This window comes from Paralichthys olivaceus, chromosome 16 (genome assembly GCF_024713975.1).
Source record: "Paralichthys olivaceus isolate ysfri-2021 chromosome 16, ASM2471397v2, whole genome shotgun sequence".
NCBI lineage: Eukaryota > Metazoa > Chordata > Actinopteri > Pleuronectiformes > Paralichthyidae > Paralichthys > Paralichthys olivaceus.
Genome location: NC_091108.1, coordinates 6,362,193 through 6,384,079, shown reverse-complemented (window position 1 = coordinate 6,384,079; position 21,887 = coordinate 6,362,193). Strand labels below are relative to the sequence as shown.

General features: G+C 39.7%; 3 protein-coding genes across 3 annotated transcripts in view; all 3 read left to right on the top strand.

Moving 5' to 3' along the window:
- Positions 1-16,735, top strand: part of LOC109638943 (MAM and LDL-receptor class A domain-containing protein 2) — a 37,208-nt gene extending 20,473 nt beyond the window's left edge. Inside the window, exons 13-52 of the mRNA XM_069510861.1 lie at positions 71-217; positions 528-659; positions 985-1,118; positions 1,222-1,393; positions 1,900-2,019; positions 2,338-2,492; positions 2,584-2,676; positions 3,008-3,098; positions 3,184-3,303; positions 3,939-4,041; positions 4,135-4,285; positions 4,423-4,642; positions 5,111-5,234; positions 5,754-5,883; positions 5,972-6,050; positions 6,166-6,321; positions 6,779-6,904; positions 7,012-7,227; positions 7,316-7,435; positions 7,735-7,896; positions 8,022-8,113; positions 8,760-8,927; positions 9,256-9,435; positions 9,557-9,665; positions 10,511-10,633; positions 10,787-10,886; positions 11,042-11,201; positions 11,503-11,617; positions 11,750-11,893; positions 12,025-12,212; positions 12,511-12,676; positions 13,181-13,399; positions 13,603-13,781; positions 14,148-14,385; positions 14,567-14,726; positions 14,812-14,926; positions 15,062-15,182; positions 15,580-15,676; positions 15,764-15,839; positions 15,916-16,735. Coding sequence (XP_069366962.1) covers positions 71-217; positions 528-659; positions 985-1,118; positions 1,222-1,393; positions 1,900-2,019; positions 2,338-2,492; positions 2,584-2,676; positions 3,008-3,098; positions 3,184-3,303; positions 3,939-4,041; positions 4,135-4,285; positions 4,423-4,642; positions 5,111-5,234; positions 5,754-5,883; positions 5,972-6,050; positions 6,166-6,321; positions 6,779-6,904; positions 7,012-7,227; positions 7,316-7,435; positions 7,735-7,896; positions 8,022-8,113; positions 8,760-8,927; positions 9,256-9,435; positions 9,557-9,665; positions 10,511-10,633; positions 10,787-10,886; positions 11,042-11,201; positions 11,503-11,617; positions 11,750-11,893; positions 12,025-12,212; positions 12,511-12,676; positions 13,181-13,399; positions 13,603-13,781; positions 14,148-14,385; positions 14,567-14,726; positions 14,812-14,926; positions 15,062-15,182; positions 15,580-15,676; positions 15,764-15,839; positions 15,916-16,017 — 5,603 coding nt within the window. The 3' untranslated portion in view covers positions 16,018-16,735. The remainder of the gene's footprint in view (positions 1-70; positions 218-527; positions 660-984; positions 1,119-1,221; positions 1,394-1,899; positions 2,020-2,337; positions 2,493-2,583; positions 2,677-3,007; positions 3,099-3,183; positions 3,304-3,938; positions 4,042-4,134; positions 4,286-4,422; positions 4,643-5,110; positions 5,235-5,753; positions 5,884-5,971; positions 6,051-6,165; positions 6,322-6,778; positions 6,905-7,011; positions 7,228-7,315; positions 7,436-7,734; positions 7,897-8,021; positions 8,114-8,759; positions 8,928-9,255; positions 9,436-9,556; positions 9,666-10,510; positions 10,634-10,786; positions 10,887-11,041; positions 11,202-11,502; positions 11,618-11,749; positions 11,894-12,024; positions 12,213-12,510; positions 12,677-13,180; positions 13,400-13,602; positions 13,782-14,147; positions 14,386-14,566; positions 14,727-14,811; positions 14,927-15,061; positions 15,183-15,579; positions 15,677-15,763; positions 15,840-15,915) is intronic.
- A 477-nt stretch (positions 16,736-17,212) lies between these two features.
- On the top strand, positions 17,213-20,237 carry LOC109647324 (peptidyl-prolyl cis-trans isomerase FKBP1A-like). Its single transcript, XM_020113115.2, has 4 exons — positions 17,213-17,347; positions 17,453-17,500; positions 18,589-18,701; positions 19,312-20,237. Exons 1-4 carry the CDS (start codon positions 17,311-17,313, stop codon positions 19,441-19,443), a joined length of 330 nt encoding a protein of 109 aa, XP_019968674.1. The 5' UTR covers positions 17,213-17,310; the 3' UTR covers positions 19,444-20,237.
- A 122-nt stretch (positions 20,238-20,359) lies between these two features.
- Positions 20,360-21,887, top strand: part of plxdc2a (plexin domain containing 2a) — a 7,623-nt gene continuing 6,095 nt past the window's right edge. Inside the window, exon 1 of the mRNA XM_020099696.2 lies at positions 20,360-21,109. Within this exon, the coding sequence (XP_019955255.2) occupies positions 21,013-21,109 (97 nt within the window). The 5' untranslated portion in view covers positions 20,360-21,012. The remainder of the gene's footprint in view (positions 21,110-21,887) is intronic.

Sequence of the window (21,887 nt, the reverse complement as noted above, 5' to 3'; positions counted from 1 at the left end):
AATGAGTGTGTTTGAGCACTTTTATATGGCTGCATGCTCTGTGTGTCTGTGCATCTCTTATTCCTTTTAGGTTTTTGTGACTTTGAGATGGACATGTGTGGTTGGGTCAACAACCCTCCGACAGAGTCCGGAGTGGACTGGGACTGGCTCTCGGGCAAAAGTCAAAGTCAAAGTAATCTGATCCCAAGGAGAGACCACACCACAGACTCTTCTTTTGGTGAGTCACCACATAACCACAATAACCAGCACCATAGTCAGAGTTGCATTTTCAGTCCAAAAAATTGATGGACAACAAGAAGGGAGAAAAAAAGTGGGACACCAAATACTTTAAATTCAAAGACTGGCACGGTATATGTCAGTGGATAATGTGACTTAAGTAAGATTCTCCTTTTATTCACTGAGATATTCTTTTTATTTTTAATGCAGCCATAATTACTATTTGTAATTATGTATCTGTGTGCATGCACAAGGCACTGTTGGAAGACAACTCACCTGCATATTATGTTGGGTTTTTTTTCTCTCTATAGGTCACTTTGCATACTTCGAGTTCTCTAAATCGCAGAGACAAGATATTGCTCGACTGGTGAGCGAGTCGATGGCGGCTGTGGACCGAGCTTGCCTGGAGCTCTGGCACTTTTCAAATGAGTGGTTATCAAATAGTGAGTCAATCGCCATGACACGAACAGTATAAACCAAATCAGAGTGATTATATAAAATATAATATAATATAATATAAATATAAAATAAAATTTGAACAGGATAATTATTTTCATATAAGCTGCTTTGCAATTGAATCTTTCAAAAAATGTACAGTATATATATATTACATAAAGTACAGGATATATACAAAGATTTAATAAAAATAGATGAAAAAGACAGCATGAGGTCTTATCATTGAAAGGGCTTTTTTCATTTTGTGCACTCAGATCTAATTGTCCTTCTCAAATTATCAATGACATCTTTATGTCCCATTGCATCATCCAGGACCCTCAAGAATTACACTGACAGTGTTTTTGAATGAGACTGCAGGACTGCGCCCTGTGTTTAATACAACTGGATACCTGAACAGTACATGGATCCTGAACAGAGTGGATTACAGTGCATCAGAGCCTCACCAGGTAGAGTAACATTTACAATTACACTGAAGTCATTACTTGAGAAAATACTGTTGGTATAAATAAATGAGAGCAATCCTTAATTTAACTTTATCCTTTATAACAGATTATTGTACAAGCCAGTTGTAATGACTCATTGGCAGGAAGCCTTGCCCTGGACGATGTCTACATCATCAGAGGCAAGTCTTGTGATGACAGGATCCAAACCACCACCCCAGTTCCCGCCACCATTACCACTACGGCTCCTCCCTCTGCCATGGACTGCACTTTTGAACAAGGTGATGCTGGGAAATTAGAGTTTCAGTGGAGTGTGTGATAAGTCAGAAAATGTATTTTGCAATCTCACTAAAATGCTAAAGTACGTACAATAACAAAATTAACCTCCACCAACCTTTTAAATAATCAAGTAACTGACTATGATGTTTGACTTGACAGATGTTTTTCTATTGATTTAAAGGCTCATATCTAACCACTGTGTGTTTAAAGTATCATAAGTGTACAGTTGCGTAGTTTATACAGCTGTCAAGGTCAACATTTGTAATCTTCATAATGAATTCATGACTCAGTTTAAGACTCAGTAACTCAACGACCAGAAGTTGTGATTTGTTTTACCACAGTAGCATAATGCAGACACCATTACTGACTTAAAACTGAATTACATCCATAAATATTTGAATTTTCCTCATGTCCAGATATACAGTAATTGTATGCTGTATATTCAGTAGTTGTCCTATTGTTATTACAAATACAGTATTATAAGATTTAAAATTATTTTGTGTAACAGGTCTGTGTAATTGGGTGCAAGAAGACATTGATGATTTTAACTGGACTGTCAGTAGTGGACTTCAAGTGGCAAAACCATGGGATGGACCTCAGTATGATCATACATTTGGAAATAATCAAGGTATAAACATTTGACACTAACAAATGTGTAGCCACAGTGAGGCTGTAGTGACCATCAGACCTGTTTGTAACCATGGTATACATTTGTGAACATACACATAGAAACATCACCAGAAAATGAATCAGCAACAATTTTAATATCAATCAATAACATTCTTATCAGTGTCAATTTAATATATTTCGACTGTAAGACAAAACAACTGTCTATATAATTAATAGATTATATATTTACAGCAAGGATTTTGTCATTAAAAAAACTAACCAGTGCTTGTTTATATTGAAACGTTTTCTTACCAATTTGTTTTCTTTGTTTATCAAGGTTCCTTTTTGCTGTTGAATGGTTCCAGTTCCAAGAATGGAGAGAGAGCAGTCATCTCAGTTCCTGTCATCAGTCGTTCATCACATATCTGTGTTGGTTTCTGGTATTACATGCTTGGACCTTCTGTGTCCATCCTGGATCTGCTCGTTCAAACTGTATGTAGTCCAGTTCGTACTTCTGTTGCAGGTTTTGGTTGCAGCATCTTCTCTTCAGAGAACTACAATGACAATAACTTGTTTGTTCTAGAATTCCTCTGAGCTGTTAGTCTGGACTCGCAGAGGGACCCAGAATCCAGAGTGGATAAATGCACAAGTAACCATCAGCAACGATACAACACAGGTTAATGTTATCCAGTTTGCTTAGCTGCACTATAGCCTGACCAAACACTGACTTCTTTTTAAGTCTTGTGATACTGATATTTTTATTTTCCAAATCTGATAAATATATTTCTGTCAACATTTAATAAACATAAGAAACTCTTATATTTGTATGAGCAGAGCATTTTACATTTAAAAAACAGTGTGCCCAGTATATTCAATATGGTATTATCAGCTTTGTATTTTATTTGATTTCATGTACTTTATTATTTGCCTCCTTTAGTTTAGAATAAAAAATAGATGCTAACATAAATACAGTATTCACACAGTCACAAAACATCCCTTGTCCACAGATGGTGTTTACGGGCCATAGAAACACAAACAGCCTTGGATTTATCGCAGTTGACGACGTCACAGTGAGGGAGGGGGCCTGCACTAATCAGAGTGTGTAACACAGACCCAGCACTGTCTGATGTTAACAGGAAGTGACAACATACTAACAACATTTAACTTTTCCTTTGAATTCTAGAAATGTGTGGGTTTGAATCCAGCATGTGTGGCTTTGTGAACGATGTCAGTCATCGAGGTCACTGGGGTCGCAAAAGGGGAACAAAACATCACGTGGATCACACCTATGGAACCGAAAATGGTGAGCCAAAAAAACTGTGGCACCAAGCAACACACTGCAAATATGTGACTGAAAGAGTAGAGCAATCACAGTCTCGCCACAACAAGACGGAGGCTTTAATAAAAAGTTTGGAGCAGTGGTTCCCAACCTGGTAACCTGTGACTCCACAATAACAACAGCCATGTTCCAATATACAGTTAATCAGAGATTAGTCTTTGAATGTTCTGCTATCAACTCATGAATTTGTGATATATTGATGTTGCTTCACTTCAAAGTGTCACAAGCAAAAAGGTTGGGAATCTCTCTTTTAGAGTATGTATAAGCTAGAGTATAAGCTGAAAGCTTTTAATGAATAATTGACACTTTTTAGCAATGCTCAGTGTTTCAATCTTACCGACTTTGGTGATCATCTGGTTTTTCACAATGAGATAAAGCATTTCATTTTCACAGTATTTTGTTTTGAGACCATATACCTGGAAATTTAATGACATTCCCATCAGCCTCAGCTGTACTTTTATGTTCAGTGCTATATGGTATTTTAGCAATATAACACCCTCATTAAAATGGTGAACACAGTAAAGATATGAACTGAATATCAGCCTGTTTATCTTTATGATATTTGACTTAAGCTCAACACAATGTTAACTCTTTGATAGGTTTCTATGTGACTGTGATGAAAAAAAATGACACACACACTGAAGTTGCTCAGCTGCTCACACCAGAGTTCACTTCAGCTACAGAGATGTGTGTGCGCTTCTGGTGAGTCTTTTGCTGTGGCAGCACACATTTCGCACATCCCACGTAATCTGACGATCAGATTTGAATGTTTGTACATTTACTGTTTATCTTCAGGTACTGGTTACCCACTGGTTCCTCCAATGACCTGACTGTCCATGTGCTGCAGAGCGGGCAGCTGAGTGATGCCCTTTGGCAACGGTCTGGAGAGCCATCTACAGGCTGGGAGGTGGCAGAAGTCACTGTGTCCTCCGCGGGGAGATTCCGTGTATGCTGTGTTTTTCCCCTTCATTCAACAATGTTACCTTTTTGCTCTCTGACAATCAAACCATGAACCAACTGCAATCTGTTTTTATCTGTCAGTCATGTAAGATTCCATCTAAAACAGTTCATGTACCTCACCAGGTGGCGTTTAAGGCTGCCCGCCTGCCAGACTCTGACTCTGCAGCAAAACTAGATGACATTTCTGTGAGAGATGGAGCCTGCAATCCTCCAGGCACCTGTGACTTTGAGTCCGGGCAGTGCAGCTGGATCAACATCCCCAAAGAAGATGGACATGATTGGGTGATGGCCAAAGGGGGCTTCCATGGTCCACCTACAGACCACACCACTCAGACCCCAGATGGTATGACCTCACATGTACTACCACAGTGAGAAAAAATGTGCTTTTATTTCAAATCTAGCAGGTGATGTGGTCATGTTTCATTCATTGTGAGCATACATGTGTAAGTTTATTTAAGTGCAACTTCGAGTCTTGCAATGATCAAAATCAGCTGTTGCCACTGTTCAATTGTCACAGTCTGTTACTCATTAACTTCTTTTTTTATCGCTGACTTGTTTCCTTTTATTTAAATCACGTCCTACTTTTTCCAAGTAAAGTTTTGTTACGTGTTTTCTCGAAAAGAAACTTGAAACTTGTTTTAACCTATTTTCAAAAACTTCAGTTTCAGTAGTTTAAACAGAAGAGACGTTGATAGTTTGTACTGAAAATAAGACATGACTTAATCCAACGTCAAATATTTAACCTATAGACCGATTAAAATACAATAATCAACTACTGCAAAAAGGTGTGTTTGTTTTCTTTTATACGTAGGTTGGTTTTTGTTGAGCTCATCACTTCACCTAAACCACAGCAGTCGTGCACAGGTAGCGTCAGAATGGATCCAACCGAAAGACACAACCTCCTGTCTCACCTTATGGTATTATATGGAAAACAGGTAATCAAAAAGTCCATCCAAGATCACCACCATACTCACATCCTACAGAATCTGACAATGCAGAGGATGCACCTCATCCTGTTTACTCTGTTTAGTTTCCTCATTGACTTCCTGAGGAAGTGTGGACAAATGTCATTTAGACATGAATCATCTGCTCCACTTTGTGCAAGAGTACTAATATTCTGTGGCAGAGTTCAGTCTTAAGACAAGACTTAATATTGAATATATCTGTTTCAGCCCAACAACACCAAATGTCTGTGTAAAGAAACAAACCTGCAATGGTTAACAGAAAACAAGCAAAAGAGTAGTTCATCCAATTAGTTTTTAGGTAAGAAAAATTAAAGACAAATGTTCAGGATAGTGCTTTTGCAGTATTAATAGAAGTTTAACTTCTCCAAGAATCAGGGGCAAAAATCATTTTGTTTGTTCAGTTCTGTGAAGTGAACCATGGCTTTATTTGAGTTAAACAAAAGCATCTTTCACACATGAAATAAAAAACAACATTGTTCTGTTTGTCAGTGACTCTGGGACACTGCGGGTGTACAAACGATCTGGGTCATCAGAGGAGGATGTGATGTTCCAGAGTAACAGCAGTGGCAGCAGATGGAGCAGGTTTTCCCAATCTGTAGAGAAGACCAAACCTTTCCAGGTACTCACACATACAATAGTAACATAATAAATGAAACTGTTATTTTATCAATGTTATTCACCGACTCCCTCAACAACTTCACACTCAGCTGTGGATTGAAGCAGAGGCTAACAATAGAGGATTCATTGCCATTGACGACATCACTTTCACATCAGGGCATTGTGAAGGTACTGATTCTGTTAAACAAATTGTATATATTATATATAAATGATTGTAGTTATTATTTACTGAAATATGTTTAATGATATTTGATTTGTTGATAATAACTTTTTTTTAATGCAGTGAATGAAACAAGTTTGGGATTTGTGGGTTGCTCATTTGAAAATGGCACATGCGATTGGGTGGATACCAGCATTGGCCAGTTTCAGTGGGTGAGAGGAAGGAATGCTGCAGGGAACATTGGACCCGCTGTGGACAACACACTGGGCACTGAACTGGGTAGGACCACACTCTAACCCGTCTTAAATTAGTTTTACTCTAACTTCGGTTTATGTGTCTTACAGTCCAATTGCCAACTGTTGAATCATTTGGTTTCACCTAAAATATAATATATTTTTGACATAGTGTATTCACTAGTCCCAATTCAAATGAGCTGGATGCTAAAAATGGTGTCTTCCCACATTAACCACATCAGTGTCCAGCGATATAGTGAATTAATTCATAAATGCATAGAAAGAAAAACAGCAACAAGAAACATCTTATCATCGTCTGCATTGAATATTTTCATCCTTTATCATCCCCATCCTCCCATCACCCTGCTACAACCTCTTTTCACAACTTCCCACCCCACGTCAACTTGATAAATCTGCTCCTGCTCTGTATTTTCTGCAGTATTCTGTTGACTGCAGATTGAAAGAAAAAACTGTTCTCCCGTGTTCTTATCTGACTCTTCCAGGTTGGTACATGGCAGTGGATTCAGACAGAGGCGATCAGATAAGCCCTGCTGCCCTGCAGAGTCCCACCATGACACAGGCTGGGGCCACCTGCACACTCCACTTCTACTACAATCTTTATGGAGAGGGTATGTTTGGCATATGCACATGTATGTGCCATACAAAAATGGCTCTTCATATGTGAGTCACCTTTTGTATTTGTGCATGCAGTCTTGTATTCTGTACCATGTTTCAGATATAGAAGAGCTGAATGTGTCACTAATGGAGGGCTCCAGGTCCACTACGCTGTGGTGGATATCAGGCAGCCATGGAAATCTGTGGCAGCGTGGGGATGTAACGGTTGGTAGAATCCCTCGGGACTTCACCATCCTGTTTAAAGCCTCCAGAACCTTCAACAAGCCTGGACATATTGCCATCGATGACATAGACTTCACAAACTGCACCCTGCCTGGTAAACTTCCAACTTTTGCATTTATTTACAGCCAGCACTTTTTTTATGCTGATTTTACAATCATTAAATGTTTTTTTCTTCTTCTTAGAGCCCCAGCCCGTGTGTCCAGAGAGCATGTTTCTCTGCAACAACAGTGTGTGTGTTGAGAACAACCAAGTGTGTGACTTCAGCGATGACTGTGGGGACCGGTCTGATGAGAGCAACTGTGGTGAGACATCATCATGATAGTGAATGATAGATTGTGCACTCTTACAGTGAATTAATATACAGTGCTTGTACAAGTTATTATATACGGTTTGTACCGTAGATGTGCTGTTAAGCTTTGTTGTGCCATTCTTGGCTTGTAAAATGTACTTACATAAAACATAATCATACTTAATTTAGATATGACTACGTATGTACAGTATTATATATTCACTGGTGAATGTTCTCAAGTGCCAGTTTATAGTTTGTGGTAATTGTCTTCATTTCACTCCCCCTTTATATGATGATAAAAATATGATGTAGAAGAACAAGGTTTCATGGAGCGCTGCAGCTTCGAACAGGGCTTGTGTTCCTGGGCAGACAGTGACGTGGACACACCTGGAGATGAGTGGCTGCTTCGGAAAGGACAGGAAGCCTGGCCCGATCATGGGCCTCACAGGGATCACACCCAAAACTCTGCTGCAGGTATTAGACTTCCTGAGACTCCTGGCAACTGGGTCTAGACTCACTGCACGGTTAATATACTATATTTGATCATTCTGTTATCAATAAATCTCTACTTATGCTTTTTTTCTATTGTTATTATACAGGTCGCTATGTTATACCTGGGACTTACCTCAACAAGAAGGGACAGACATCAGAGATCCTCTCTAAAACTTTACTACCCGTCTTGAACTGTACTGTGAGTTTACTGTATGTGGATCTAATGGGTTGGTTACTTCCATCTTGTTTTTCAAAGGGTCCTGACAAGTCATTTTAATTCAACAACAGAAAAGCAGAAAAAAACACATCTTCATAAACTATTCATATCATGAAGTCGAAAGGTAAAATATGGACAATATTATATTAATTAAAGCATAATACAAAGTGGTCACAAACATTTTTGTGGAATTTAAAGAACACAAATACAGGTTTTGAACCTTTAGAGAATGACCAGGCCTTGTTTAACTCTTTTAAAGTTTAAGAAAAGGTCAGAATTAACGGTAAATCCCACATATTTGGGCCGAAGCAGCTTCTCTAACAGCTGTTAGATGTGTGTATTGAATGTCCGTCAACACACATTTTCTCCTGTTCTTACCAAGCACAGCTCAAATAACTTTTGAAAGCATCTGATGCTATTACAGCAACACTTTGCTGCTTATGTGTGAATATTTTACCAGCTTTTATTATCTATTCCATACTTATCTCTTCTGTGTAGTGGTACAGTAAATCATTAACCACTCCTGCTGGTTCATCACATTCAACAGAGCTATTTCAAACCAACACTATTACCCTCTTTTCTATGTTCTTCTCACTGTTTGTTGCAATACTTACCTTTTCCTTTGCAGATGAGGTTCTTCTACTTCAGCCTGGACGATTCTACAGCCACATTGACAGCCCAGTCCAGGACACGAGGGTCCGGTAGTGACGACAGACTGTTATGGCTCAGGGAAAACTCACAGAGCTACAGCTGGCAGAGAGCAGAGGTCACGTTCTCCTCATCAGCCAGCAGCAAGGTCAGTGAGGACACAATTAGATTGACAGCTGAATGCTTAAGGCAACCGAAGCCTCATTTCTAACGATGTTCACAGATTGTTGATCCTGTCCCATGAGCAAGAAATAAAAGTTACAGCAATTTGTTTTAAATCGTTTTAAATGTGTAGAATAATCTGTTGCCGGCCTTCAGATAAAGTCAAAGTATCTGTGGATTAAGGCACTGTCCTGATAGTTAACTGCGCAATATTTGGCCTTGACTGTACCATGGCTCTTTGCTAATGATGTTTTTTTATCATTGACGTTTCATAGTAATAGAAAGAAGTTCAGAATATTTGTTTTATATCTCAGATTGTCTTCAGATATGAGCATGGTAATGGCAGCAGAGGGCAGGTTGCACTGGATGACTTATCTTTTTCCAAAGAGTGTAAATTTGACCCTGATAACAACAAGCTCCCTGACACGTCACCCACCTCTACCCCATCTACAACCTTTAAGACAACCTCAACCGCACCAATCAATCCCTGTCAGGTAAACAACTTGACACATCTGCAGTCAATTCTCTGAAGCTTTAAAATATTCCAAACAACAAGTCCTTTAACATTAAATGAAAATACGTCATGATTTGTGTTTCCTGTCTTTGATGCTGCAGGATAATACATTTTTCTGTTGGAGGTCCGCTGAAAAAGTTTGTATTCCGACTACCTTACTGTGTGATTATCATCTAGACTGTCCTCAGGGGGAGGACGAGGACGGCTGCGGTGAGAGCTGCATTTTGCATCGATCTTTAACAGTCCTTTAACAGACCTGCAGTAAATTTGACGAGTGGTCATTTATCTGCTACTAGATGACAAATAGAGCAGTGTGGTAACTTTCTCATTCTTTTCAAGGGAAAAAGACAAATGTTTTGGGGTAAAAATAAGATCTAGATAGATGTGAAGAAGTTAACTCATGCAGTCACTGGTTGTTAAAGAATAAAACTACTTGACGCCAATCATCTCATAGAACACATTGCGAACGCGATTTTAAAAAAACTAAAAAACATATTCTTTTTCTTAACTTTAAATGTTTAATTATTTGATCATAAGCTAAAAAAAAATTGGACACAATAAATAACATGATGGACTTTAGCCACTATGACAGAGGTGAGATTAAATATGCACGAGTTTCCCAAAATTGGTGCAAGTAAGTTGTAAAAGCAGCCATGATTAGCCAAATCTCCGTGTTAAAGGCCTCCATGAGAGACGGCTGAGGGATTAGAGGGAAATTCTTCAAATGTGGCACAACAATCACTTGTGATCTTGGTGCTCAAACATCACAGTCCATAACTCATAAGTTCCTGCTTATTCAGACAAAGATTTCTTGTAAAAGAAAACATTGTGTTGAAATATGATTCCTGAAAGAGATGCGTCAACACCAACCATTGAGACGTCAACCTGCAGGACCAAGTTCTCATCGTTTACGGGATACATGGCCTTTGTTGTTTGACAAAAAAAAAAAGTTCTCAGAAAGCAAATAATGTTAAAAAAACTGTGAATCATGAACCACTGTTCTCCACCCCTCTTTTCCCAGCAGTGTTACTCATGCTTTTTTAATGGTGATGCAGGTCCATGCTCATTTGAGAGAGATCAATGCAAATGGACTGACTCTAGTGATGGACAGAGTCAGTGGCAGAGACAGAAAGCCAGCAACTACACCGAGCCGCCCACTGATCATACCACAGACACAGGTGACTCTAGTGGATAAGTTACTGAGTCATTGGTTGATTTCATGGATCCACAGGAAGAGAAATCAATCGATAACATGCCGAAGCTCTGAACTGATCCTAATTGAATCAACATGTTAGTAAATTTTGATACAGAATGTTGTCCCTTGTTCTCAGGCTTCTACATGAGAGTGAATTTCAGTCATGGGTCCACACAGAGCGAGTCCCGGCTTCAGAGTCCCTCACTCCCCCTTTCATCCCCCTACTGCCAGATTCTGTGAGTGACAACCACAGCGTTGATCGTCACATTTGTTTTTGATTCAAAGTCATATGAATTGCTCAATGCTCCACACCTCCCCCATCTTTCTACCACTCAACTGTCTTCCCATTCCAACACTCTCCCCTCCTTCCTTCCTTCTTTCCTCATCCCAGGTTTCACTTCCACATCAGTGCTGTGAGTGCTGGGTCACTCAGAGTGCTTATGCAGCAAGCTGAGGGGAGTGAAGCAATCCTGTGGTCAAGTAGTCACAACACCGTCTCCCATTGGACTGCAGAGACTCTGCTTCTCGGCCTGCAGCAGCAGCCTTATAAGGTGTATGCTCATGTTGTCTTTGAATCTTTCTGCAGGGGACACAGAAATGTGCAGTTTAATTAACCCGAATAAACGAGTGGACAAACAAATAACAAATTCTGTCACCAGGTTTCTTCCCAGATGAAAATCTTATTTAAGGAGATTTTATTTGTCATATCGCATCTGTCAGGACTTGGAATATGAGGCCACAACAAACAGGCCGACAAACAACTATCAATTTAGTAAACAAAAAAAGTTGTGTATTTTACAGTTACGCCCACAAATTTCATCTTTGTTTTAGTTGTATCGTTTGTACTTTCAGGTTTTTTTTAGTGGTATGAATAAAGTCACTCAGGAGGCCACAGCCACTGGAGGTTGTATTTTTGCTGTGGATGATATCTCCTTTTTAAACTGTGAAGAATCCTACCAACCACCAGGTAAATATGGTTTAAACATGTGAGTTCATTTAGAATATGTAGCTCTACTGTGTTTAAATGGACAAGTAATGGTGATGAAGGCTGGCTAATTTTGAAATCGTGTTTCTCTCTTTCTTTCTCCCCTCCCCCCAGCTCTTTCTGCATATAGCTGCTCTTTTGAAGATGGTCTGTGTCTTTGGGTGCAGGGGGCTGAGGATGAGCTTGACTGGCTCAGCACATCTGGTCCCACCGAAACCCCCAACACAGGACCTTCAGGAGACCACACTACCGGCAAAGGTCATAGCCATTCTAAAATATTTTTACAAGCAATTTCTGAAAGCATACAGTATTATATGTAGGATCAAAAGAGCATCATTGAGTTTGTTATTCACACATAATGTAAAGTCTTGTTGTATGTTCCTTATCAGGGAAATACCTTCACATCAAGAGTTCAACCCCAAGTGTGAAGGGGAATGTGGCTCAGATCAAGTCTGCACTGCTGCCACCTGCTGGACAAAAAGGATACTGTCTCACATTTTGGTACCACATGTTTGGAGCCACTGTGGGATCTTTGAAGCTGTTTCTACACTCAGCTGATCCCTTGAAGAAAACACTGGTAAAACATAAATAAAAATAATAGTTTTTCTGAATTTGTGTTTTTTTTTAAATCAAAGTTCCTGCATGAAAAATGTGTTAGGATTTTGCTGTGAAGCTTATTGAGAAATATTTGTGGGTGTTTCCACAGTGTATTCGCTCCGTTATTATACTTTTCACATAATTGTGAAATTCTGATTGCAAAATAACATCAATACATGGTATATGGAGTGCAAGTTGCACAGTTTGCATAGTGCGGTGTTGCACAAACCTCCCCACATCCTCATTGTAAGTGAATCACCGTCCTGTCTTTCCTGTAGGTGTGGCAGAAATCGAGAAATCAAGGGGATGAGTGGCTGCTGGTGCAGACCGCCGTGCTGCTGCAGAAAGTCCACCAAGTGGTTTTAGAGGCTACAGTTGGAGGAGAGGCGGGAGATATCGCCATCGATGACATCTCTTTCATCAGTGGACCGTGTCCTGCCTCTGGTAATTGGGCTAAAGCTGGAGAACACTACTTTTTAATATGTGGATTTTTTAAATGGTTGTTGTATTTTTTTTCATCAAGATTCAATAATTTTGCCCTGAGCAATTCTTGAAAATGTCAAAAACGCCCGATCTTTCAATGTTAAAGAAAGTGGGGGGGGGGGGGGAAATCCTGGATCCGTCACAAAAATGAATGGGTCTTTCAATAAAAATTATCAAATGAAATATACAAACATTTACTTTAATGTTCAGTTAGACTCAGAGATTAACTGATTAGATTTGAGTGGTGAACCGTCAAGGTTACGGTAGCTTTACAACATCAGGGAATTTCTTCAAATTTTGACTAAAGGATGAACTGATTAGATTTTAAAGGTCAAAGGTCACGTTGACCTCGTGTGTCTTGAAAGAAATGTATGTAAATGGAAACTGCACTGGCTGCAGAGTGGTGTAGTTTTATAATGCATTTCAAAATATTATTTCTGTATTATTATTGTTATTATCTTGTAGATTTGTGTGACTTTGAGGAGGGGAGTTGTAACTGGCAGCAGCAGACCACTGATGACTTTGATTGGGTCAGACACTCGGGCTCCACTACCAACCCCAACACAGGACCAGACACCGACCACACCACCAACACGCCCACAGGCCATTACTACTACCTACCCTCCTCTGCTGCTGACAGCACCGACCAGAAGGCTGCAATGTCTTCACCCCTGTACCCGGCAGGTCAGAGTCGCCAGAATGACCGGACAGATCTGCTTGTCAATTCTATTTTGCTCTTTAATAAAACACTGATAACTTGACATCTAAGCACTTTAAATGTTACAGGTAAACACTGAGTGACGATATTGAGCTGATGTTGATATTCAGTGTAATATCTCTCTGATGAAATCACATTTAATTTGGTTTTCCTTCCTATGGCCGTTCAGGAAAAGGAGCTTGTGTGCAGCTGTGGTACCACATGTATGGGAAAGGCATGGGGACGCTGAATGTTTACCAGCAGAGTGAAGACAGGAAGGAAGCTCTGATTTTCTCTCAGACAGGAGACCAGGGCCGGCTGTGGAGGTTCGCTCAGGCTTCACTGCTGCCTCGTGTTCAGCCTTACAGGGTGAGTCACAAAGATCCACCCACAACAGGTTGGTGACACACAGTCACTGTGGGGGAAAGAGATAGACACTGGTAACAGACAGTGTCTACTTCAAGGTTCTGCATTGCAGTAACCTTAATCTGGAGCTATTTGTACCTACTGTGACTATATATATGTATTTCCAATAAATATTGCTCTTCACTATATACACAAATATTTTTTTATCTCAAATCTAATTGTTGACAAATCAGATGATATAAAATGCACTGATAGAGTCTAAAACACCTCATAAATAATGAAACCACATGTTGATCTAATAAGACTGAGATGACGTCTAAATATATAGTATATCTAATAGTTTCCATGATCACATGCTGTGTGTTTCAGATTGTGGTGGAAGGTGTAAAGTCTGGCTCCACTCAGGAGGGAGACATGGCTTTTGATGACGTACATCTGACGGAGGCTCAGTGTCCTCCTCATGGATTTTGTGACTTTGAGATCAACATGTGCAGCTGGAGCAACCTGGGTGGAGACGTCGCCGAGGGGAACTGGCTCCGCGGCAGAGGGGACTCTCCGAACCCGAACACAGGACCTAGTTTCGATCACACCACCAACTCAACACATGGTGATAATTTACGTGATATACAGATCTTGTTCTCGGTAACGTTTAACTATAAAACACAAAGTTTGACTGCATTACCTGTGTGGAGGTTAAAGCACCTGCACATTATCGTTTGAAGTGATATTAACAGTATCTGCAAAAAGAATATAAGAGCTGATCCTGTCATGCTAAATGTTTCCCACAGGTTATTATCTGTATGTGGACAACTTAGTGGGAGAGTGGGGAGCCAGGTCCTTCCTGATCAGTGATGTGTTCCAGCCGTCCATTAGAGGGCACTGTCTCATCTTCTGGTACCACATGTATGGCAGCCATGTTGGGACTCTCAGAGTTTTCATAAATGACAGGTAACTAACTGTTCATGTCGAAGGAGGAGAAACATTAATGTCTTAATTAACTTGTGAATTAAATGAGTGCTGTCCTGTCCCATAGAAAAATGCAATCAGGTGGCAGTGAAGAAGGGGATCTGAGGTGGATTGAGTCGGGAAACAAGGGAGATAAGTGGCAGATGGCTCAAGTGTCTATTAAACATGAAGAGGCATTCTGGGTAATTATTGGATTATAGTGGTTTTCATCAGAGATAATTCAGTCAGGTTGTCATTAGTTTATAAAAAGAAAAAGCATCATCTGATCATGAAGTACAGAAAAACTGAAGTGAACTAACTTTGTATTTTTGTCACAGTTCGTGTTTGTGTATCAGAGGGGGGAGAATACAGGCGGGGACGTCGCTCTCGATGACATCACCATCTTCCCTGGCAGCTGTTACACAGACCCCCCCATTGACCCTCCTGATGAAAACAGTGGTAACTGGAAATCTTCCTCATCTACCTCAACTGAGCATCTTTCATATTAACTCAGATGCAATGACTGTATATCGATGTGCATTTATGGTTAGTTAAGATAAAAACATTCCCTCAAAAAGTACTTGCATAGCATTTGGGACAGTTGTGCTTCCAATCCACCAAAATAAAAAAACAAAGTCTCACTCTTGTCCTTGTTAGTATAATAATTTAACTTCTATTGGATTTTTTAGAAATCGGAAAATTATTGGCAATTGTAACCTTCAAACGATTCTTACATTTTAACAAGTAATTAAATTTAAAGCCTTATACCAAGAGGTAACTGCATTGTTCAGAAATACATGCAGGGAATGTGCTGTTGTGAAATGCTGAGCTTTTTGCGATGTTTCTTTGTCTGCAGATATGTTGCCCTTAGGCCTCACAGTTGTTCTGACTCTGTTGGCTGGAGTTGTCCTCGCCGTCGTCCTCTTCGTGCTGAACAGGAAACGTAACACAATGTAAATACATCAGTAATTAACATTCATAATGTCACTGAGGAATTCTCGTGTGTCTTGTTGGCTGACTTTTCTGTTCGTGTGTCTCAGGAACCAGTCGACACTTATAAATAATGATTCGATTCACCACAACTCAGTGTTTGACCTCTTTAACTGCAAAATAGGTGTAAGTACACAGTGTTTGACAGCAAAGCATCTTGTCTCGACTTAACTCAGATGATAAAAGATGTTTTTCTTTTCAGAGCACACAACATGGAGCTGAATCTGACTCTTCCTTTGAAAACAACCTGTACAATCGGTCGCTGCCCGTAACTGACACCAGAGTGGATTCATCTGACGCTTAGACCAGATTCAGAATTATAATACAAAATCAACAAACAAATTCTAATTCCACTGAAATCTTCATGTACAAGATGAAACCATCATGTGCTGAGAAAAATAAATTATTGTTCATCTACAGTACTTTTCAATATTTGTGAATACTGCCAATCATAAGCCCCTCAATTAAGGAATCATTTGAAAAAATATATAATTGACTGTCGTAACTTGTTCATATAATCTTTGCTGCAGAGCAAGAGGAAACATGAACCCTCAGAATCTGAGTAAAACTTTCCAGATAAACATTGTTGTTTTACGAAGAAACTGATGACAAAGAGATTGTTTCATGTCTGCTCTGCCAAACGTGTTGTAACAGAGCTGAAATTACAAGGTTAGCTCCAGGACAGGTGATCTTTAACTTACAACATCGTGCAACATACCATAACTAAGTACTTTTTTATGCATATTTCCATGCATACGTCATGTATACACACATGTATCATACGTGTGTACATGTGTGTATACATGACGTATGCATGGAAATATACACAACATTAAACCAGGAACAGGTTTTAAGGTTGTAGCTAAGGTTTAGTTGTGGATAGTCTCATGTAAAACAAGCAAACGTTTTTTTATATTCATATGTTTTGTTGTACAATCTTAATCTGTTGAATAACCAGTAACTCTTGGTTTTGTAAAATTTAAATTTTCCTACGGGGATTAATAAAGTATTTCTGATTGTGATTCTGATTTTAGTGGAGAACAGGTATAAAGTGACATGTAGAATTAATAATCTAGAAAATTACAAATACCTCAAGTTTGAACATCACATTATTTTGAGGATAAGTACTTTACAGTTGGAGGTGAATAAACCATGTGTGTGTGTGTGTTTTGGTTATATTAGTGATTTCAAAATATAAAATCCAAACAACTGGACGAGAAATCCTAGAAGGAAAAATCTAGTTCCACAGTGACGGAGAGAAGAAGCTGAAACAGCGACTGCAGTAAAATCAGTGATTTATTTGTGTGTGCAGAGAGAAAACCTCCGAATTGAACCTAGAATTGTAATCTCAGAATTATAGGACTTATTATAGTAAATCCCTTTAAACTATCTAATAACTCACATGGTTTTTTTTTTAAATTTTTTTAATTAATTTCAATGTGAATAGGATCAATTGTAATTGTAATAATCATCAGTGACGATCATACATGAGCTTCTTCCACACTGTAAATCACGTGGGTCACGTGATCCCTCCTCCTGCAGTGAAAGCTCATACAGAGTGAATGAGTCCAGCTGCTCGGTCACATCACTGAGAACAATGGGAGTTAACGTTGAGACACTAAGACAGGGAGACGGTGAGGAGTTTTTAAATAAATATATACTATTCAATTCATCGATATGTTAATTATCGATCTCGCCATGAGAACAAATCGTTAACGATGCTCGCTCTGTTCCTACAGGAAGGACTTTCCCGCAGAGAGGACAGCGAGTCGAAGTGCACTACGTCGGTAAGAGACGATCTGAGCCTCCTCGCTTTTTCATTTAAATATGAACCAACTTGTTCGGGTTCGATCTGTGTCGATCACACTTGTGATTTTTAATTCTGCTGCCGGGGCTGAGGCGAGGAGATCGGTAGCTTCGGGCTAGCTAACGTTAGCACGGACACCGGGGACGAAGGAGGGGGGCGAGGGGTTGTGTCTAAAAAAAATCATGCTAACCGGCTCCCGTGGAGCTCACTGGGTCACACGACGTGTTTCTTTGCGGTTGAAGTGGAGCCGATCGTCGGGTTGAGCCGGGCTAGCTGCTCGCCCTCATCACACTCTTTGTGTCCAGCTACAGCGAAGCTAAGGGTCCTAGCTTCAGCGAAGCTAAGGGTCCTAGCTACAGCGAAGCTAACGGTCCTAGCTACAGCGGATCTTCCTGTCTGTAATGTCTCCATTGTTAATTCTCGCGGTGAAGATGTTCGGTCTCTGACTCATCGGAGCAGTATTTAGTAATCGAACCTGAAGTGAAGCCTTCACTTCTTAATGTCCGTAAAGCGCGCAACGAGCTCCAGCTTCTTTTTCATCGAGGTCCCCACCTTCAGGAAACCATTGGTCTCCATGCGCAGCCAGGGACCGTCCACAAAGTGCACCAAACTTCACACCCACTGCTGTAAGGCCCCTGTTTATTTTTTTTTACAACAGGGGACGAGATGGTGGATATCACTTGTACGTTTGAAGATCTGTTGCATAAAATAAGTTGCCAACTACCAGTAGACGTTAGCGAGCACCAGCGGATGTTGGGGACATGTCTTCAGTTCTGTGTTTGAACCACCTTCTTCTAAGACAGGTCCACCACAGGTTGATCAGACCTGGGTGCATGTCCCTTTGGGTCTAGTTGGGATCTTCCAGGTGTCTTATCGTGCAATTTTAAGAAAGGAAATAAAAGTCCTGAGTTCTTCCCTTCCGTTCCTCAAGACCACATCGTTTTTGTGTTATCAGTTCTCAGAATTAGACTTTGCATCCCTTAAATGTGACTTACACTATCTCATCATACAAAAATGTTCGTTATTATTTCTTAATCACAAAACATGTTTTTTCTTGTTGTTGCACAGGCACGCTCACAAATGGAAAGAAGTTTGACTCCTCCAGGGATCGGGAGAGGCCCTTTGTCTTCAAACTTGGATTGGGAGAAGTCATCCGTGCTTGGGATGAAGGTGTAGCTAGGGTAATGAGATGAACTTTAAAATTACATTTCACTAAATTGTTGATCTTCCCACACTCCAAGATTAACTTGTCCAGCCTATGCAATTGGACTGGGTGACCTGAACTGAAAGAAATGTGTCTGAATGGTTGAAGCAATGTACTTCCTGTACGGGACTATTAAGTGAGATACCTGTTCCACCTAGAAGCTCTGTCATAGTTTTGGATATTAGAAAAGTCAAGATACATAAAGCTCTGGGCTGTTTGTACCACAGGCTTTAAACCAGTCTCCGTACAGACAGAGCAGGGTCAGATCAGGTATTCATTTGCTCCTGCTGCTTGAGCTAATGAAAACACAACCGTATCCTGAACGTAGGATCAATAAAGTTACTAAGTTAATAAAGTTACATCCAACTCTTTTCCTAGGCGGAGGTCACGAGCAGGACAGACAGGAGCATATAGATGTTTTTACATGTTGGGGAATATAGAGCCCTGTGTTTCGGGGCTTGTGTTTTAGTCTGTGCATCTCCACCTCTGCTGCAGTGATATCAAGTCCCCCAGTGTTTTTGAAATTATCAGCTCAGTTTCAAACTTGCATTATTTCCTTTTGTAACTTTTCTTTGCCTCCTCCACAGATGAGCATTGGCGAGGTGGCACGGTTGACCTGCTCGCCAGACTACGCGTATGGTGCAAGTGGATACCCACCTGTTATCCCACCAAATTCTTCTCTCATCTTTGAAGTGGAGCTTCTGAAATGTGGATTTTAAATGTTTAAGATGGTGGTTTGTTGCTCAGTTTGTTCTTTTGTTTAATTTTTTGCATTCCACCCACATCTCTGACACAAATAACTGCTTAATTAAAGGTGCTGGGAGTAGCATTTACATTAATGGATAAATCATGTCAAAATCATTTTGATATCCTCCATAATTGAGACAATTGAAGGACAAAAAGACCAAGTTCATTCAAATGGGTATTTTAAGATTAAAGGAATAATCCATTATGGGAAACATTGTTCTTTGCATTCCTGCAGTGAGTTATGTGAGATGGCGATGGTGCACCTTGGTTCGCTCGTGCCAAGTGTTATCTGAACAGATAATGTTCCTCTCATATAATTTCTAAAGCTCAATCATGAACACATCTGCTTAACCCACATGAAAACCAAAATGGTGTTAATGGTTGCAGCTCAGCGAACCTGCTGCTGTCTGTAGCTTCACATTTACCAAACAGACGTCATTAGTATCAAGTCATCTGTAACCACTGACAGGAAGTTGTCTCCCAAAATGTCATTATCCTTGTAAAATGTCCAGTGTGTTTAAACTTACAGGATTCATTTGGCCTTCATTCTTGTATTTCCTGTAAAATCTTTAACTTAATCATTTAGCTGTCAAATAGCACAAATGTACTTAAGAGAAATTAAAGGAACTTCAGAATGAGTGATCCAGTGGCAGTCTTCTCAGCGAACTTATTTGTTCCCAAGTATTTATTCCAATGTCTTAAAAATTGTGGTAATGATTTGTAATGCTAATGTCACACCTTTTAATAAAAAGCTTATTTGTTTTTACCAGCATGAGTTTTTCTTTTCAGTAGATGAATTGATTTAAAAGCTTGACACAATGGAACAAGACATTTATTCTGATTGAAAACTTATATTTAATGTTTTACCAAGGGGAGGCAGACATCAATGCGTCTTCATTGTCCCCTGGTGGCTGGCTGTGACATGGGTCATAAATCCCACCTCCATGTTAATGGATGGAACCTGGACCAAACTTTATTTTTTCTATACTCTTCCTTTTTGTTTTTCTGTCCACCTTTCTTTACTTCTTTTTTCTGTAAATTTTTTTACCATGTATTATTTCCCCCACCTTTCCTTCCTGTCATTCTTTTTTTTGACTGTTTCTTTCTATTATTGATTCATTCTTTTTTCTGTTCAGTTTTCTTTCTTTTTTATTTCCTCCATCTTTTCTTTCTCCTTCATTTTCTGACTATAATTTCTTTTTTCTTTCTTAAAGAAAGATGGCCATAAAAGGACAGATAGAAAATTAACCAAATGAAAAAGAAATTAATAAGAAATTACACAATACGAACGAAATAATTAAACTAGAAAGAAAAAAAAAATATGCAAAGAAACATTGGTCTATTGGGGTGCAGTAATGTGATGCTGATAATTCCCACATCCTGTGAACGCCTCCTCCCTGTGGCTGCAGACAGTGAAGAGACGCACACACGAGCTGCGAACATTTGCAAACTTTAACATGGACGTTAACGTGAGGAGCAAGTTGACGTCAGGACACGAGCGCTGTTGTGCTTTTATTTAACTTGTTTAAGTGAGAGGGAGGATGATGATGAGCGTGAAGAAGACTCTTCATCTCATCACAGGACTCTTCATCGTCTTCCAGTTCCAGTTCAGCTTCAATAAGATCAAATCTGCCACTGGTAAGTTATCAGATATATATATTTATATGTGTGTGTGGTTTGTTTGGAGACTAACGCTGGAATATATTATATCTAAGTGTTAAAAATATCGTTTTTTATTCCTATTTAAATTCTTATATAAATGAAATGTGTTGATCAATAATAAAAAATCATTTTAGTTTTAGTAAAGTGTTTCTAGTCATTCTCATAGCTCCATATTGTACTATGTGGTTTTCTCTTGATTTGGATATAATTACTGTATATTGTGTTATACAAGGAAGGTATCACAGAAATATCCTGAATATTATGTGGCCTCTGGTGCTCTTCTGTTTGTCCGGGGACAAGGATCCCTCACTCTGGAGTTTGGTTGTTTTTCTTCCCTCTGAGAGTTAAGGGCCGAGGATGTTGAAAATTGTGAATATGGAATATACAAATACTAATCTATCAGTTGATCTCCAGAAAAAAACTGTACTCCTTCACCACTGCAACTTTTCCCTCACTCGTTGTAAAAAACTTCATGGTAAACCAGACTGTTGCTCTCCTGTCTGTTTCAAGCTGCTCTGTCTTCTCCACCTATGCACTAATAAGAAGTACTGTAGCAAGGCTTGTTGTGAGGCCCCAGGAGCCACGGGGCCGTGCACACTATGACAGTCAACACAGACACAACAGCCACTGGCTGCGGCCCGGCCTCACATGCCTGGTCCTAGAGCTGCTGGTGTGAAGAATGTGAAGCATGCTTTCACCCTCCGCTGTGAAGAGGGAGGTCAGGATGCTCTGTTGTCACTGGCGGGGGCAGGAT

Coding starts and splice junctions, on each gene's coding strand:
- LOC109647324 (XM_020113115.2), top strand. CDS start 17,311: ATGGGAGTTAACGTTGAGACACTAAGACAGGGAGACG. Junction 17,348..17,452: donor GACACTAAGACAGGGAGACG/GTGAGGAGTTTT, acceptor CTGTTCCTACAG/GAAGGACTTTCCCGCAGAGA. Junction 17,501..18,588: donor AGTCGAAGTGCACTACGTCG/GTAAGAGACGAT, acceptor GTTGTTGCACAG/GCACGCTCACAAATGGAAAG.